Source organism: Microtus oregoni, unplaced genomic scaffold (assembly GCF_018167655.1).
Source record: "Microtus oregoni isolate MIOR12 unplaced genomic scaffold, Mior012 000004F_ref0000308, whole genome shotgun sequence".
NCBI classification, from domain to species: Eukaryota; Metazoa; Chordata; class Mammalia; order Rodentia; family Cricetidae; genus Microtus; species Microtus oregoni.
In genome coordinates, this window is record NW_024543063.1 from 63,404,048 (window position 1) to 63,423,080 (window position 19,033).

Below are 19,033 nucleotides of genomic sequence, written 5' to 3' on the forward strand. Positions count from 1 at the left end.
CCAATCCCCCCATCCACCCCCAAGCCCTTGTACCCGAGGGTCTATCACCAGGTAGGTCCGAATGTTCATCTCTTTCAGATAGGGGTCGCGCTGCTGCCCGTTCCCATCCTCCACCTCGTACGCCTTGTCCAGGTGGTTCAGTGTCGCCTCTGTGATGTGCACCCGGCTGGGGAGACGGAAGTCAGATAAGGCAGCATGGCCCAGGCACCCACCCCTGATCAGCCTGGCCTCTGCCCTGCTGAAACTCACCCAGGGACTCCAGCCGCCTCCATCCTGTTGGCCAGGGACACGTCATGGGACCACACATCATACTGCCACTTGCGAAGCCCGATGACCCCACACAGCACATTGCCGGAGTGGATACCCACCCGCATGCTGATGTCCACTCCTGTGGCCTCACGCACCTGCCTGGAGCAGAGTGGTCTGTCACCTACAGCACTTCAGGAACACGCTGGAGGTCTCGGGTATGGCAGCGCACCAAGGAGGGAGGCAGAGGTTCCTCTTCAGAGAGGTCAAGAACTCCATCCTTGGGAGTGTGTAAGCTCACACCCACTCAAGGGTGTGTAATAAGAGAAAAGGACTTAGGATGCCATTTATGCTGGTGCGCCACCTTCTGTCCCAGGTATCCCTTGCCAGGCAGCCCTGGTTGGTTCTGGTAAGGCTGCCAGGGTGTAGAGGATGCTAAGCCCTACCCAATACTCAATAGACAAGAACTATGGGGGCTTCTCTACTCCACCTGCAGGAAATGAAAGCCCTATTCAGCACAAGGAGGCCCCAAGGTGGAGCCTTCCAGGACGTGGCACCACCCCTATTTCCCAGGCATGAGCAGAGCTCTATACCCCTCAGGCAAGCTGGTGGTTAGGGGCCCAGGGCACCAGCACCTGTGTCCACCAATGCAGCTGCAGATGAGCTGAAGCTACCAAGGCTAAGCCAGCAGGAGCAAAAGCTGCCTCTCCACGATGCAGAATGGGGACATGCTGGATCCCACGGCAGGCAGCCTGGGTGTCCTGCTGGGTCCCACGGCAGGCATCCCGGGTGTCTGCACTGTGGACTATGCCTACCACTTGGGGGAGAGTTCTGGAGGTACGGCAAAGAGGTATCAGATGGACTACCTCCTCTGCTGCCTAGATAGGCCACCTCCACCACCACCTCGTGAATCTTCTTGCGCACCCCTGAGCACCTCACCAACAGGCCAATGCCAGCAGAAGGGCCCAGAAGATCCAGGCCTACCTGGATGAAGATGCCCTCTGGCACCAGAGGCTTCCCAGAGGAACCGGAAGCTGATGGCGTCTGAGAGCTTGACCTTGCCTCTGAAGGACCTTCTGCTTTCTGTCCTGGGCTCCTCCTACAATCTCAGTCCTTGGAAGTGTGGAACCCAGCTGCCCAAGCTCAGCTTTTCATTCATTTTGGTTTGTTTTGTTTTTTGAGACAGGGTCTCTCTATGTAGTTCTGGAACTTGCTATGTAGACCAGGCTGGCCTCAAACTCAGAGATCCACCTGCCTCAGCCTCCTCAGTGCTAGGATTATAGGTGTGCACCACCATGCCTAGCCTAACCCAGCTTTTCAGATGCTTCTGGAACTTGAAGCCCCAGGTGGGCCCAGAGGAAGGGAGGCCAAGAGAAGGAGTCTGCATTCTCCACATGGCATGCTGAGAATCCAGGCAAGCCTCACACCCCACCCGCCTCGGTTTGGAGTTTGGCTGGGGGACATGCTCCTGGGCCCTGGCCCACCTGCACCTACTTAATGGCCTCACATATGTCCAGACCCATCTTCACGCAGTTGCGGGCGTGGGTGGGCAGCGACACAGGCAGGCCCGATACGCAGTAGTAGCAGTCACCCAGGATCTTGATCCGCATGCACTCGTTGGCCTGCGGGGTAAGCAAGCAAGGGGCATGCTCAGGGCAGGCCTGGGCCAGCTGGGCTCCTCCCTGCAGTGAATGGCCTTCAAGGCTGCTGCAGAGCCTGGCAAGAGGACCTGGAGAGACCCAGCCAGGAACCCAGATAAAAGCAAGGCTTAGTAAGGACCATGCAGGAGGGACTGTCTTTCTTATTTGCCTATGTAATGTTTGAGCACCTACTGTATACTTGGCCAGGTACTAGGACATAACAGTAGGCTACAGATACAAACCCTGCAGCTGCGGAATGACCATGCAAGCAGAAGGCTGGGACTAAATCAATGTGACTGGGAGGTCTACCCAGGAGAAGGAGAAAGGGCCCAGGAGACCAGAGCCAACACAGCCCTAGAAGAAGAGCATTGGAGGACTGGAGAGATGGCACAGTGGTTAAGAGCACTGACTGCTCTGAGGACCTGGGTTCAATTCCCAGCAACCACACGGCAGCTCACAACTGTATGTAGTTCCAATTCCAGGGGATCCAGCCCCCTAACACCTAATACATATAAGCAAAACGCCAAGGCACATAAAATAAAAATTATTTTTTTAAAAAAGAAAGAAAACCCATTCCTGTTTGGTATGCCAGGCTTCTCAGTGCCAGAAGGACAAACCCTGCTCTGCCTAGGCCACTACGTCCTTGTCTATCTCCCCGATACTTTACTCGACACACACTGAGCTCTTCACGTGCTGGAGACAGTTTTGTGTCTGCTCCAGGCCTTGTCCCCTGCCCCACAGGCTTCTCTTCCCTCCCTGCATCTGAGTCAGTGTCTTTCTCTGCCCCCTCCCCACCACTGGCCTCAAAACTCCCAGAGATCAGCCAGTTCTGCCTCCCAAGTGTTGGGATTGAAGGCACGCGCCATCATACTAGGCCATGGGTTCCTTCGGAAGGCTTCTCAAAGTTTCATTTTGTTTTGTTTTTCAAGGCAGGGTTTCTCTGTGTAACAGCCCTAGCTGTCCTGGAACTCGCTCTGTAGACCAGGCTGGCCTCAAACTCACAGAGATCCACCTGCTTCTGTTGGGATTAAAGGTGTGTACCACCACTGCCCGGCTTCTTATATGCATACTTCACCTGGGACTTTGTCAAGCCGAGACTCAGTGAGGCTGGGCATTCTGGCTGCTCCCAGACCCCCAAGGTAAGGCAAGGCTGCCAGACTAAAAGCCACTTGCAGATTGCAAGTCTAAGTCGCCATCTACTCTGGACCCATAAACACTCCGGGCACGCACTCAGCCTTGTTCTACATCTGCTGAGGCGGATGTACCCTGGCACCCTGCTTACAGGGATACACAGAAATCACCTCCTACCCAAACAGTAGCCCTCAGCCCCTGCCTCCCATCCACTCCCAGCTCATGCAGCACGTGATGTCCTGTGACCGCAGCGGCGGGCTGACAGCATGCCCAGGCTCACCTTGGCAATCTGGTCGAATTTCCCAAACAGCTCATTGAGCACCACCACCAGCTCCTTGGGGGAGCAGTCACTGGCCAGCCGCGTGAAGCCCACGATGTCTGCGTACAGGATGCTAGTCCGGGTGGACAGAGCTTGGATCAGATCCCTGAGAGGCTGCCCTGCCTCTGCCCCCATCAGTCCCAAAGGCCAGAAGAGATGCTCCTGGCCAGCTTGACCCATCCTAACTCCAGAGGCCTCTCACCACAACAGGACAGAGCACATTACCTATGCTCAGATCCCAGCACCCTCCCTTCTTCTCTGCCCCTGAACCTCAACTCCAGGAATACAACTCCCCCTCTCTCCATTCTCCCCAGGCCCTGAAAGAATCAAGCTGAGGTCTGGGGCGGTAGGTGGCAAAGCCCTCAGGCCTTGCTGTGTTCCTTGTCCTGTGAGACCCCAGGCAATAGATATAGCCCTGACTTGTACTAAAAGATGTCTGCTGGGACATAATGCTGGCCCTTGGGCAGAGACCCAGGTAGAGTTCAAAGTGGCCACAGTACACCCCACAAGAGATCCTACACCTATCAGTAAGGCCAGGTAAGGACAGGGACACCCGGTCACCAAGCTCAGGGGTATCACCTCCTTTAGGGAGAATCATCAGAAATGCCCCCCTCTCCCCACCCAATTGTCCGGCTAATTCACGTCACGTAACCCGCTCTGATTTTGGGGGAACACTGGGTCTTCTTCCTCTAATACCACCCTAGCCCTTTAAGAGCCTTGATCTGATTCTCCCCATGAAGAAACAAGGAGAGGGGCTGGGGATTTAGCTCAGTGGTAGAGTGCTTGTCTAGCAAGCGCAGGGCCCTGGGTTCAGTTCTCAACTCCAGAAAAAAAAAAAAAGGAAGAAAAGAAAGAAAGAAAGAAAGAAAGAAGGGAGGGGAAGGAAGGAAAGAAAGAAAAGAAAGAAAGAAAGGAAACAAAGAGAAACTGAGGCCCAAGGAAGTAGCTGACCACCAATCTGCGTGGACCGAGGCTCCCAACAGAGCGCTATTTGCCCAGGGAAAGGGGAGTGGTGGCCGGATTCTCAAAGGACACCATTTCCCAAGCCCCACCCACCTGACATTCTGGTGCCGCTTGACGTAGAGGCTGTGAAAGTTGTTGTCAGGCATGTGGCGGCGGTCACCGCCCTCTTTGAGGCGCTCAATGATGGCCAGCTTCATGCCCATGGATATATGGGCTGGCAGCACCGAGAGCAGCAGGTTCTCCTGGGCACAGAAGGGCAGACCGGTGGGAGGACAGTGGAGGCAGGCATAGCATCCCCAGGCCCCAGCCAGCCACCTGCACCTCACTTCTTCCCACGGACTCTACCTGTGACTACACTGTTTCCTGATGGGTTATATGTACACAGGGTCGCCCTGACAGAGCACCTGCCGTCCCTGTCACCAAAGCTCCGAGGACTGAGACCCTCAAGGCACCAGCCACATGGGCCACATGCGCAGGACAAGGTGGGGTCCACAGCAGTTGGGGAGAAGGGAAGAGAGGACGTAGGTCCCTACCTGCTGGCACTTCTCCACACGCAGCTTCCGGCGGATCTGGATACACTTGACGGTGTAGATGAAGAGGTCCCGGGAAGCATCCTGCAGCTGGTGCTTGTGAAAGGCCCCCGTGAAGTTCCCGCCCAGGAGGATAATGGCGTTGGCCAGAAGCTGAGGGCAGCCGAGGGCAAGCAAGGCTCAGCATGGTCTAGCCAGTGCACTTGCTCAGCATGACCCCCCACAGCAGACATGGTGGCATTTGTCCCCCATTGCCTGACCCAAACACTCTTCCCTTTGTTGTTTTTCCCTGGCTTCGGCAGAAAACTGAGGTCCAGGTGGCAGTCGATTCCCCAGTGAGTAGCTATGACTATGACCACAGGACCAGAACTTGGGCCTTCTTTGCCCCACCAGACAACATGCTCTATCCGTTATCTCTGGATGGTACCAGTCCAGGGATGCCAAGTACTTCCAAGGAGATGCTGGCTACCTCACTGAGCTCTGAACCCGGCCACAGAAGGTAAAGAACCCAGCTGGCTGCCCAGAGCTCTGACCTCTCCCTCAGAAGTGGCATTTAGGCCAGTCAGAAAGAAGACAATTCACTGCACCCCAATGATGTGAACTGGGGGCACACTTACTCAACAGAGTCAACATACCAAGACCAGGTTGTTAAGAACCTAGGTCAGGATCCAGGGGAGAGTCACTCAGGGCAGGACCTGAGCACAGCTAGGACCTGAGTCTAGAATATCCTAGATGAGCAGTTAAGGCAGACAAGATGGGGCCCTGCCTGCCACCACAGGTCTGCAAACACAGCCCCCAAGCTCAACCTCCACCAGGCTGGAGCCAGCCCCCACCCAGCCTCCGTAGCCCTCCCTCACCTGCAGTCCCAGCTGTGCGCCAGACATAGCCGTCTTGGAGGTTCCGGTCACAGCTCCAAACACCAGGAGGTGGGAGACGGTGGAGACCATCCCCACTGTGATGGCTGCCCGCGTGCTGAGGGGCAGTAAGGCGTATACCACAAAGACAATGAACAGGAAGAACGGCACCTGGAGGACAGTGTACCCCGAGAGTCAACATGGCCCAGGACCACAGAGGAGGAGAGGTCCTCAGCCTCTCGGCACCTGGGACATCCCAACCCTGGGATCTCTCATCTCTCCCCTACATGGTGAGGCACAGGAACAGACACAGCACAACAGGGAGACCTAAAGAGCCCTGTTCACCACCTGAATACTGAGTTTCTGTGTCACTGAGCTCAGCTGTTGGCCTGATAACCACTGGAAGGCTGGGATGGGGCAGGGTCACTTGTTGCCTCCCACTCCAGCCCTGCCTGCCAATGGTTTCATGAGCCTGAGCCCATCCAATCATAGCCTGAGCCTACCCACAGTCTGAGTCCGCCCAATCACGGCCTGAGCTCACCCAATCACAGTCTGAGTGCGCCAAATCAATCTGAGCTCACCCAATCACAGATTGAGTCCGCTCAATCACGGCCTGAGCCCACCCAATCACAGCCTGAGCCCGCCCAATCACCAGTCTGAGCCCACCCAATCACAGCCTGAGCCCGCCCAATCACCAGTCTGAGCCCACCCAATCACAGCCTGAGCCCGCCCAATCACCAGTCTGAGCTCGTCCAATCACAGACGATGACACAGGCTGTGCTCAGAGGATGCCACTTGAAGGCAACTGTGACTAACCAGGCCAGGCTGGTGCAGCTCAACCAAGGTCTCCAGCTGTCGCGCGCGTGGCACGGCTGTCCTCCTGAGTGAACAGCCATCTCAGCCTCTAGCTGGGGACAGGCTGCTCAGGAACAAAGTAACCCAGAGGAGAGCGGGACCAAAGGGGCCAAGCTACTGGAGCAAGGGCTGGTCCTACTCAGTTCTTCCTGACACTTGAACCCATAGGTGCTTTTTTGCCTTCTTGAGTTGCAATTTGGTCATCTTTAATCAAACAGGTTCTATCCAAAATGCCAGATCTCCAAAGGGGCACTCTGGGAAGAGAGTCAGCTTGGGGCCATCTTAAACCCAGTGCCCTAGCCTGCAGGGAGACCACAGCATACTCCCATAAACCCCAAGGCCACAAGCGGACAGAAGCTGCCGCACCCAAGCCCAGTGACTCCCACCGTTACCTGCTCCCACGCACAGGCTTCGTTCTTCCAGGAGTCCCACATCAGCAAGGAGCCGAGCAGCATGAGGCAGAGCCAGGTGAACAGCGCCAAGGCCTGCAGCCACCGCTGCACCAGGCACTCAACATACACCAGCACGTAGAGAGCCACAAACAGCGTCAGCAGGAAGAACGCAGTGCCCAGGAGAGCCTTGTGCCTCGGGGAGTCCTGGGTAGAGCAAACAGAGAGCGCCCACTCCTCCAGAAATCTACCCACAGCCCCTCCCACACAGCAGTGCTGGACTCCCCTGACACTGGTCTCCCCATAACCTGAGGCCTGTGTGGAATGCCATTTCTGTTAGCACCGCCTTTCCCAGCCATTGCAGCAGCTTGAGCACCCCCACTCTGCCCTAAGAGACCACTGCTCCCCTGTGGGGGACAGGTGCAACCACAGAGCCAGAACACGGTTTTCCTCAGGTAAAGCCTCGCTTAAGTCCGGGAGGAGAGACTGACTAAAGAACTGGTTTTGGGGGGGGACACAAAGAGCAGGCATGCCGCACACCGTGGCCCCGGTCTGCGCTCTATGCGCTAGACCCCAGTTCTCGAGCTCCTGGAAAGGGGCTGGAGGTTGAAGAAACACACGAAGAGACAGACCAACACGCAGACCTTTCAACACCGGTACCAAAAAGCCCCTCTTTAATAGCACCATGGAGGCTTAAATACACTGCAGTCAATGGCCAACAGGTGAAAATCCCATCCTCTGATCCCCTAAGCTAAGCACAGCTTCTAGTAACTTCAATTAGAAGGTTCTAGCAGGGAAGAGCAACTGAAGGCCAGGACTCATTAGTCCCAACACAGGCACCCCACACAGAGGTGGCACTGGAGGAGAGGTGCAGGTGGGGATGAGGATCCAGACGACAGATGGACCCAGAAGATCCTGGGTCCCCCCCAAAGACCCTAAGCGTCACTAGGGCAGATGCACCGTCTGCCTCTGGGCAGTGACAGGAAAGGGGTGTGTGTGCTGTAACGGTAAGGTCCAGCTGTCCCCTTTCCACTCCACCAGGGCACTGGCTGCCAACACAGAACTGCCTGCAGCCTCTGATATCACTTCAGGAACTTCTGACTGCATTTACAACAATCAGCAAGAAAATGAAGAAAAACCAAAACCAGGTTCTCTCTTGGTCATATGCCAAGTGACCAACAAGGGCGCATGGCTAGTGGCTGCAGGAGAGCAAGGGCACAGGTCAAGAGAGATACCATCTGCTCTGACAGTGGCAAGGAGCCTATGCCAGCGTTTAAGAGGCTATGAATTCAAGGCCAGCCTGGGCTACATAATGAGGCCCTGTCTTTAAAAAAGAATAAGAAAAATAAAGAAAAATAAGATGGCAAGGAAGAGGAAGAAGAGGAAAAGGAGGAGAAGGGGAAGTAAGGGAAGGAGAAGGAAGATGAGGTAAAGGAAAAAAATTCCAGGATCGTAACCAGATTCAGAAAGGAATACAGGGATTAACTGGTGATGTCTGCTGTGGTCAGATAAGGGAAGGGAGGAACATACAAGCCTTGACTCAGATCTTTTAACAGATTGAATTTCATGGTGAAAAAAAAAACTGAGGGTGATTTCATACAATTAATATAATAACTAAAATCAATCAGACTTCAAGATCAAATTCAAATTGACTGGTTTTTCATCCACCTAGCAGTTCACAAAAGAAGAAAATGAAGCTTCAGACAGGGACCATCGTGCCAAAGTTTTCCCATCGGAGCAGGAGGGCCAGAGTGCCCTAGCCCGGGCCCTTACCTCATGACTGAAGATGATGCTGATGAGCGCTATGCAGACGGCCACAGCCACCAAGAGGAGCAAGAGCAGCAGTGGCCCATGCTGGCTGGTGAGGCGGTACTTCTCATAGAGCTTTGCCTGGTTGGGGCCCTCGTCACCTTCATTTAGGAAGTAACGCCCCTTGGCTGGCATCTTCTTCCCCAGTGGCCTAGTCCAGCGGCCTGCTTAGGAGACCCACGGCCTGAGATACATTTGTCTACTGACACTCTTGAATGTGGCCCAGGCCTTTGACTTCTCTGAGGCTAGCAGTCAGGACTGGGCAGAGGCACCCAGAGCCTGTAGCTCCATGGGCACATAGCACCGGCTCCAGCCACTGAGTCTTGGTCACTGGTGTCTTCAGGGTGTCTGGAATGGGCTGACAGGACCTTCCGGGTCCTCAGATCTGTGGAGACAAAGCAGAACAAAAACACTTGATGTCCACGGAACAAATTAGGGAAGAGGGGACATGAGGGGAGGTGGAGCCATTTTCGGACAGTACCTGGGCATGTGTGAATTCAGAGTCATTAGAAATGGCATTGTGGAAGCCAGGTGTAGTGGTACTAAGGAGGCTGAGGCAGGAGGGTTGTAAGTTTGAGGACACCCCGTGCTGGATAACAAGACCCTGTCTAAGGACATTCCCAGCCCTGTTCCGCTAGTCACTTACTAAGGGCACAGGTGCACGTACCTTGCAGGCACTGCAGTACACAGACCCATAGTACCTTCATCGCCCTGGAGACCAGCACAGCACATGGGCACTCCAAGCCCGACTAAGCCACTTCCTGTTTGGTGACAGACTCCCCAGTATCATCTGTATGATGGAGGCTGGGCCACACGCGTTTCTTTCTCTAGGTGGCTCCCTAGTGATCTCCACACAGCTTGTAGCTCAGCCTTCCGAGGTTTCCCGGGCTTCAGTAGAGCCACGGGCCATATCAGGTGAGATGATGTGTTCTGTCCCCAGAATTAGTAAGAAGAGCCTGAGAGACTAGGCCAAATGGCTGTGGGACCTGGTTTATATCCCATCAGGTCCCACAGCCATTTAGTCCCAAATAAACACACATTAGTTATAAACTACATTATAATAAGGTCTACATTAATTATAAACTGATTGGCCTAGTAGCTCAGGCTTCTTATTATTATAACTATTATAATTTTGCTACTGTTGTGAATTGTAATGTAATGTATCTGATATGCAGGGTATTTGATATGTAACCCCTCTGAAAGGGTCATTCGACCCCAAGGGGGCAGGACCCACAGTGGTTGAGAACGACTGCTCTACACAGGCTGCCCTTCCAAGAGGAGAAATGAAAACAGAGGGACCACACAGACTCCACCTGAAGGCAGCTGCCCCATTGCAATAGAAGCCTCTTACAGAAGAGCCACCGTGTGCCAGGAACTGGGGACCCTTTAGTGTGCCTCACTTTGGAGCGACAGGGTAGAGGGTAGGCAGGCTACTAGACATACAAAAACTCAAAGGGGTCACAAACAGCCAGCTGCCAGTAGATGCTCCAAAGAAAAGTGTCCAGGAGGAAACAAAACCCTCGGTGGCTGAAGTACAGGGTCCCAGGGAGCCTACTCCTGCCCACTGCTTAGGAAGTCCCTGAAGGCTCCTCCAGCTCCCCCTCCCTCTGTCTTTAGCACAGGCCCAGACACAGCAGGGGGAAGCCTAGGATTTTGGGACTATACCCAAGCAGGTGTCCATAAGCACCCATGGTTGGGGGGGGGTGGCCCTAGAAGAATACTGCCTCCTGCGGGCTGGCAGTTCACCTCCTCTATATCTAGGCAGGCCATTCTGGAATCCACAGGAAGAGACGACTAAGCGCCAGCTGTATGTGCCCAGCCCTATGCTGTGGGCTGCAGGACAGGACGAGGCTCATCCTGAGTGGTGCCCAGCTCTGCAGTCACCACGCACACATCCAGCCCCTTGCTAACAGCCGCAGAGTTGAGCCCAGAGAGGCACAGTAGCTAGCCTAAGATCACACAGCTGGAGGAGCTTGCCAGAAGGGCTTGGACTCAAACCACAGCTCCTGGGCCCAGGCTTCTCCACTGCCACTCTAGGGGACAAAACCAAATGCCACAGGCACACAAACTGCAGTCCTGTCTGGCCCTCTGGCTCAGTGCCAAACACCAGTGGGCAGGGACTGCTGGACTGAGAAACCCCAGACACCACTGGTTGAGACAGCTCCAGAGCCACTTCTCTAGGCAAAGCCAGGCTGTGGGCAACCAGGACACATGTGTGTGGTGTGAGGGCACGCACGTGCACGCTCCAACACATGCGCATGCCTCCTCTGGTCCCAGACATGACCCGCCTCCCCAAGCACAGAGCCAGGCTGAGACATTGTTGCAAGAGCCCCCACCCCTGAACCCATGGGAAACCAGGCCTGGTAAACATTTTTATTTGTGGATCTAATTAGACCACTTCCCAGGCAACGGCGGCTGGGGATGGAAGTGGATGATAGGATGCACTGGGCACAGGGATTCAGTCCACCCAGGGCTCTGGAATAGCTAGCTGAGCAGAGGAATCTGAGACTCCCTTAGCTGGAAGCAAGGCTTCCGCAGCTGGGCTGAGGAGATGCCTCAGTGGGCAAGAGCGTGCACCGTGCAAGCGTGCACCTGCAAGCGAAGCGAGCCCGAGGACCTGAGTTTAAATGTAAAAAGCTGGGTGTGGTCTTTCACACTCCTGCTGGGCCCCCCCCCCTCCCGTGCAGAGACAGGTGGATCTCTGCTTTGTGATCAGCAACCCTGTCAAAAGAAAAAAAGTGCTCCGGGCCCAGTGAGAGGCCTTGCCCTTCAGTCTGCACACCTGCCTGTAGGCCCGCTGTTCCCATTTCCTGGGTATGGGAAATGAGCTACAGAGAGGCTCCACCATCGCCATGGTCACACAGCTAATGAGACAGAAAGCTGTGATTTGAACACAAGCCACTCACAGCCCACTCCTCACCCTGCTTCTCACCCTCGTTAAAAACTCCTAATACCTCAAAATGCTGACCCTTTCTTATCCCTATCCAATAAAGCAGGACAACATGGCATAACAAAAAAAAAAAGTGGCTAAATGGAGGTCATCAGACACTTCCCTCTTCCCTACAGGGACGGGGCAAGGCCAAGCAGCAGGATCCGGGAAGGGTACCCACTGAGCCACACACATTCCTTTCCTGTATCTCAGGCACGGCTGAGATCTCACCAATCCTGACCCGTGGTGTCCGTGTTCCTGAGTAAGAAGACGGTGACAGAAGGCAGGGGGCTGGCACATCACAGATTGGCACAGGGCTGGGCCTTCAGGCTGTCTGGGAGTCCCCCCCCAAGGGGAGTCAGCCGCCCCATGTTGTAAACCACCCATCCTTGTACCCACTTCCTTCCCTAGACAGAACCAGCAGGAACCCCAGTCCAGCTTCCTCAGCAAGCATGGAGCTGCAGAAGGCTTGGGGCCCTGGTGTCCTCAGAAAAGGGAAGTGGGGGCCTTAAGGCATGAGGGCCCCTCTGTAGGCCTGTGAGGAAGAGAGGCCCCACCCCAGCCTGGCAATCTACTAGTCCTGTCTCGCCCACAACAGACCCAGGCCTCAGCAGTGGCCACTGGAGAGCGGCACCATTGCCTTCAGGCTCTTCGTTTGCTGAGAAGGTCTCAGACTAACCCATCTCTTTCAGAAGACCCTAAACTTCATGCACACACTACTAGAAGTGTTGGGGCACCCAGGAAACCCCAGGACCTTGTGATCCCACCCTATGGCCTCTCTCCTTGTGCCTCCCTCCCTCCCCAGCTTGGTCTTGGCCCTACAGCCATGGCTTCCATACTTCCTTCCAATTCAGTATGTGCTGGTCAGACCCCAGTACCAGCCTCCTCACGGGGCCCAGACAAGATGCTTCTCTGTCTGTCCTACAGCTGGTCCCAGCTAGTCTTTGTGAAGTAAGCCTACAACAACACAGAGTGGGGATCAGAGCTTCCGAATGATCGGGAAAACAGAGAACACAAAGGGCTTCCCTTAGGAGAGCAGAGGAGCCTGCGGCCTGCTGCACTATATGGCTCCCAGGTGTTGGGGTTCAGTCAGCTCTGTGCTGATTTAGGGAGGGACTGCGTCGCTCATACTCTGCAAGGGCCTTAGCTTCCTCTGGGTGGATAAGGGGGTCTACAAAATGACAAGCCTGCTGGGCCAAGGTCGCAAAACCAAAGGACGGAGCTAAGGGCCAACCTAAACCAAGGAAGTCCTTCAGGACCAAAACCAAGCAGTGAGGCCCAGCCTGGAGGGGTAAGTGTGGCAGGGCCAGGCCAATCAACCCCCATCTCCTAACAGTTTGCTGAGCCCCAGGCAGAGCAATCATCAGAGACTCTCAGGGCCGTTAGCTTCAGCCTTCTGTTATCTCGGTGATGGCTTCACCTGGGCCAGGGACCATGGTTCAGACTGTCACACCAGTCACCATCTTGCTGCGTGTGACCCTGGGCAAGGCCCTGGCCTGAGTTGGGCCTCAGTTTTCCCTCTTTCAAAAAAAGCAGTATGCCAGACCTCTGAGGTCTCAGCTCTGACCTGGGCTCTTCTGGGCTTTGGGTGAAAACCGCCTCCCTCAGTGAAGAATCTGAAGGCTGAGACCAAACCAAGAGCCCGCGGAAGCTGCCAGGACGAGCTCCAAAAGGCAGAGGACTCAGGGCTTCCATATCGTGTCTGGGGGCTCTGCCTACCGTGGGAGACAGGCATGTGCTAACTAACATGTGGCCATGCACGCAAGGCACACTGGCTTTGCCCCCACCTCTTCCTTTTTTTAAAAAAATTTATTTATTTATGCCTGTGAGTGCTCTAATTGCATGCATGCCTGCATGACAGAAGAGGGCATCGGATCCCATGACAGATGGCTGTGAGCCACCATGTGGGTGCTGGGAATTGAACTCAGGTCCTCTGGAAGAGCAGCCAGTGCTCTTAACCACCAAGTCATTCTAGAGCCCACCCCCTTTTATTGAACACTTACTGCACTTTTTCTCACACTCTGAGGGTGGTCACACATGTTTGTAGGTCAGAGGACAGTTTGCGGGAGCATTTCTTTCCTTTCACCGCGTGGGTCCTGGGATTAAACCTACATCATCAGGCTTGGTGACTAGTACCTTTAAACCAGTCTTGGTGACAAGTGCCTTTACCAGCTGAGCCATCTCACTGGCCCCGTCCCCACCTTGTCCTCTGAATTTCACTAACTATGATTCATTCTTTGAAAAGCTGCCCTCTAGCTCCTTCCACCCTTTCGAATGGAAACACTTTCACGCCCACGCGGAGCAGAGTTCTGATCCCCTTTCCCTTGATAAGGAAGAACAGAAAGAGGAAGTCTAACCAGCCTCAGGACCTCAGTGATGCCAGGCCCAGCCCACACAGCAGTTCAGGAGCTGCCTGCTGGCTTCACCGCACAGGGCCTCACCCAGACCTTCGCTGTGATGGATGGAAGCTAGGGGCAAACTGTTTCCCTACTAATCTACAGGAGAGCAAAACTGAGCATGTGAGTCTTTAATGAGGCCTGGCCAGAGCCTCAACCAACAAAGGACGGGGTTTAACAAGGGCAGGAAACTGTACAAGCACTCCCATGTCAACACTCGCGAAGCTAAAGCTTTTCTGTTTTGTTTTTTTTTTGTTTTGTTTTGCTTTCAAGACAGGGTTTCTCTGTGTAGCCCTGGTTGTCCTAGAACTCGCTCTATAGACCAGGCAGGCCTTGAACTCAGAGATCCACCTGCTTCTGCTCCCTCCCAAGTGCTCGGATTAAAGGAGGGGTGCACCACCACTGCCAGGCCAGCTAGGGCCTTCCTAACACAATTCAAACTCAAGAGCCATAAAGAGCTGAAAAATTCAAGCATTTAAGTAAACAAAATTTACCTACTTGATTAAAAAGAAAACCTACCAAAAGAATAATCAACAGAAGAACTATATACACAAGGGAAATACATTACAACTCACATCACTGGGAGCTGATCTCCCTCATATGTGAAGAACACTTGCAAAATAAAAAGACTATGAACGAGAAACGATCACAAACAGAAAGGCCAGAGGAAAGTCAACTCAAATAGCTTTTAAATGTTTGAAAAAAAAAAAGATGACATCAACTATACTGAGTATAGAAAATGCAAATTAAAACTACCATGAAAAACTATTTTACCTGTCTGACTGGCAAAGATGAGGACACATCATAAAGTCTGTGAAATGGGCACTCACGACCGCTCCTGGCCGGCGCGTGTGTCAGCTACGAACACACACAGACACCTACTGCAATAGTGGACTGTGTACATACTCCTGCACGTGTGCAGGGACACACAGAAGATTCCATGTCCCACTGCTGGTGACAGCAAATGACCGAAAGTGTGTCTCACCCTGGGCTGGTACAACACATCCTTGTGGCAGAACACGCCCACGTGAAAACACACAGCTCCCTGTGAAAACTCCAGAGTCAATGTCACGCCTGGTAGATACACACTAAAGTAGAACATGCTCCCCCTGCCCAAAAACTCCACTCTGGTCCTAATGACTCAGTTCTCATTCTCACCATCTAGTTCTGTGCCATTATAAAATGTTAATAGGTAGGTGGCCCCTGGCTCATCAGACACAGCTGCACGACTGTGCTATGCCTCAGTTTCCTCTTTTGGAAATGGAGAAAAGCAATCTGACCACAAGGCTTAGAGAGGGCTCCGAAGGGTCAGGCAGCAGGCACGGTGCCGAGTCAGCATCTGGAGTGAGGACATCCACGGCTCTGTTACCACAGCTGCAAAAAGCATCAGGAGCGTGTAAAGGAGGGAGTTAGGAAGAACTCCTCCCTCCTCAGTCCTGTCTGAAGCCCACAGTACTGGCCCTGGGGAGGACTCAAGCTGCCTTTGGGGGTCCCAGACAGCAGCAGAGCTGGACCCTGAGGAAGTAACCATACCGTGACTGTGGAAGGGGCTGGGGATGCTGATCTGAGCAGAGGGAGCCAGCAGGGGACACCCAGAAAGTGCTGGACCCTGCCCTAAGCCTCCCAGGCTTGCCGCGGGCTGGAAGTGCTCTGCAGCCTCTGGACATGGCCATGAAAGAAGTGGTCTGCTTTCCTCAGAATCTCTAGCGCTCCAGGAGCCACGGCTAGCTTTGGCACACACCTCTGGGATCCCAGCCTACAATCCAAAGCTCGGTGTCTGGGATGGCCGAAATTCAAACTCAGGCCTGCCTCATTCCAAGGTCCAAGCTCTCTCTCTCTCTCTCTCTCTCTCTCTCTCTCTCTGTCTCTGTCTGTCTCTCTCTTCCCCCTCCCTCTCTCTTTCTTTTTTTTTCTTTTTTTCTTCTTTTTTTTTTTCAAGACAGGGTTTCTCTGTAGCTTTGGAGCCTGTCCTGAAACTAGCTCTTGTAGACCAGGCTGAGCTCGAACTCACAGAGATCCGTCTGCCTCTGCCTCCCGAGTGCTAGGATTAAAGGCATGTGCCACCACCACCCAGCTCTCTCTCTCTCTCTCTTTAAAATTCAGTTTGTTTTTTTAAATAACTTGTTTTTGACTTTGATGTATATAGGTATTTTGCCTTTATGTGGTATGTGCCCCATATGTATACCTGGTCTGAGGAGACCAAAAAAGGTCACCTGATCTCCTAGAGCTGGAGTTACAGATGGTTGTGAGCCACGACGTGGGTGCTGGGAATTGAATCTGGGTCCTCTGGAAGAGCAGCCAGTGTGTGCCCTTAACTTCTGAGCAACATACCAGCCCTAAATTCAATTTATTAATTTTAGTTTATGCACGTGTGTTTTGCCTGAGTGCACCACACGCATGCGGTGCCTTCAGGTCAGGTGTCAGATCTCCTAGAACTGGAGTTATGGATGGCTGTGAGCCACAAGGTGGGCGCTGGAAATCAAATGCAGGACCTCTGGAAGAGCAACGGGTGCCCTTAACTGCTGAGCCATCTTTCCAGCCCCCAGGCTCATTCTTAACTTTTCCCTTGCATTCCTTGATGTACACTGTGCCAAGCAAGACGGACACAGAAAGCTACGCACACATCCACAGGGGTCCATCGCAGGCACTGCTGGGCTCAGCTCATCCTCTTCCCTTTAAAGCCCCTATATATTTGAGCAAGTCAGTGATCGACAGGCAAGCAGCTAGTTGAAGGGCCTCTCTCTTCACTGATCTAACGGACTCCCATTAGGAATCTTCCAGACCCTGGCAGCTCCCCGTTTCTGGCAGCCTCAAGGTTAGGGCCCCACTTCTACCTGAGCCTGGATCAGACAGGGTGAGGAGACCTTCCAGGGACCAAGCTGACTTTGCCCTCCTGGGTGAAGGAAAGGGAGAGAAGTCAGGGCCATGGCCTGGGCTCTATGACTCTCATGGGCTCAGCAGTTGTCCCCCGGGAAGTTTCCAGGTAGGGACACCTTCTTCCCTGGGGAAAGGAAGAAAGAAGACAGCTCCCAGTGCCCACGTGTACCAGTTGCCAGACTGAGCAGGGAACAAAACTTAAAAATCAGTTCAGTTCCACCTTACCCTACCCAGCTCCAGGACCCAGGCAATTTTTAACCTCTCCAGTCCTGGTCACCACAGGGTTCCTGAGCCTCTGTCCTGCTTTTCCAGCAGAGGGCTCATAGGTAGGGGTGAGCAGCCAGGCCCACCAGGATCCAGCAGGTAACCTAGGGAGCCCAGTGAGACCTCTGTCCGAACAGAAACCTGTCTCAGAAGGCTGACAACCCACACAGCAAACACCAGCTGTAGAAAGGCCTCCCTAGGCCCAGATCCCGAAAGCCTCACTTCCCAGGCTTCCTGAGACCCTATCAAGGCCAAAAGAATCTATCTATAATGGGGGAGGGGCAGGCCTGAGAGCCGGAAGTGCTAGCCTTCAGGGAAAGCAGCCTCGGTATCCCCTAAACCACAGCCTGGCTTCCGGGGCCACACCTACCCATGGGCTCAGAAGCCCTCTCCGTAGCTACCTGTAGCCTGGGCACCCTCCTCCGGTCCCTGGATCCTTCCCTAAACTCCAACCTTCCAGAGCTAGGCTGTAGGCTGCACACTAAAGACTCACACATGGAGGCTCTCTCTCAATAGGCCCTGCTCCCCAAACCCTGGCCTCCCCTGAGGGACAATCCTCCTAGGGCCCTGGCTAAAACACAAAGAAAACCAAGCCCATTCCTCTTGCTTACGCCAGCCCAAAACTCAGCAACTTCTTGGGCCTTCCTGACGGTTGTAGGGTTTGACTGATTTTGCTTCCCCAAATAAGCCCCACCCACCCTTTCATCGCTGGGTCTGGGCGACCCAAAGACACTGCCCATTGCCCACCTCCTACCACATCCACCTGGCCAACTCCTGCCCTGCTGAGTCAGCTCCTTTAGGAAGACCACCCGGTCCCTCCCACCTGACTTCAATACCAATTGGTGGCTTCCCCAGGGCTGCCCCGCCCATAAGTATTTCCTCAAAGCTGCCCAGCACCTTACAAAAGCAGGCATGCAAACCCTACTCCACACTGCATTAGAGTGGGCACCCAGGGGCCAGGGTAGAAATGCTGTCTACAAATGCTGAAAGAAAGAAGGGGTCCACCCTGCCGTCCAGGACTCCAGCCCCGGCACCAGCTACTCTCTGGACTCCTGCCCAGAGACCTCCACCCAGCCCAGGACGAGGTGCTGAAACCACAAGACGCAAAATAGCACAGGGTTCCTGTGAGACACACTGGGGAGAGGGAAGCCATGTGATGAACTTTCTGAACAAGGAGAGGAAATGGGAGGGTGGACAAGGTGCCGCTTGTGCCCACAGTGGAAAAAAAAGCAGAGCCTCGAGAGTGCAAGTTCTGAGTTCAAAGTCAGGGTGTGGATTCCACTCCGCCCGGAAGGTGCTGTGTGGCCTCAGACATGTTTACTAACCCCTCTGGGCTTCAGTCTCCTGATACAAAGAATGAACTGGTAATGGTACCTATCGTGGCTTCATATAAAAGAGAGTACTCAGCACCATGATCTCCCAGGGTCATGCCAGCCTACTCTAAACATAAAGTTGGAAGCCTAAGAAACCTTGATGTAGAAGGACCAGGAACATCTTCCAGGGGTATCCATCTCACTGCCCGACAGCCCTCCCCCAAGCTGCTCTTCTCCTTTATTCCCCTGACATACTGGTCCTGCCCTCTTCCCCAGCCCCTTGGCATCAGCATGCATCTCCCCAAGGGCTGAGTGATGGCTCCAGGGAGTCTGGGAGTTTCAAAAGCGGCCACCTGCCATCCATCAGGGCCCCATGAGAGCAACACCTCCAGCCCACCTCATAGGACACCTCCTTCCCAGCCAGATGGGGTCCTGAAGACAGGTGTGGGAAGCAGGGCCAGGCTGCCTGCCCCAACCCCTTGTAATTGGTAGCAGGGCCAGCCAGGCTGCTGCAGAAA

At 54.0% G+C, this 19,033-nt stretch overlaps 1 protein-coding gene across 1 annotated transcript in view; it reads right to left on the reverse strand.

The window, feature by feature from the left end:
- The window catches only part of Adcy7 (adenylate cyclase 7), a 55,919-nt gene that overhangs the window by 15,473 nt on the left and 21,413 nt on the right, over positions 1-19,033 (reverse strand). Inside the window, exons 2-10 of the mRNA XM_041649707.1 lie at positions 8,701-9,121; positions 6,931-7,134; positions 5,687-5,854; positions 4,833-4,982; positions 4,393-4,541; positions 3,298-3,409; positions 1,741-1,868; positions 250-408; positions 34-166 (exon numbers count right to left, since the gene is read on the reverse strand). Of these exons, the coding sequence (XP_041505641.1) occupies positions 34-166; positions 250-408; positions 1,741-1,868; positions 3,298-3,409; positions 4,393-4,541; positions 4,833-4,982; positions 5,687-5,854; positions 6,931-7,134; positions 8,701-8,871 (1,374 nt within the window). The 5' untranslated portion in view covers positions 8,872-9,121. The remainder of the gene's footprint in view (positions 1-33; positions 167-249; positions 409-1,740; positions 1,869-3,297; positions 3,410-4,392; positions 4,542-4,832; positions 4,983-5,686; positions 5,855-6,930; positions 7,135-8,700; positions 9,122-19,033) is intronic.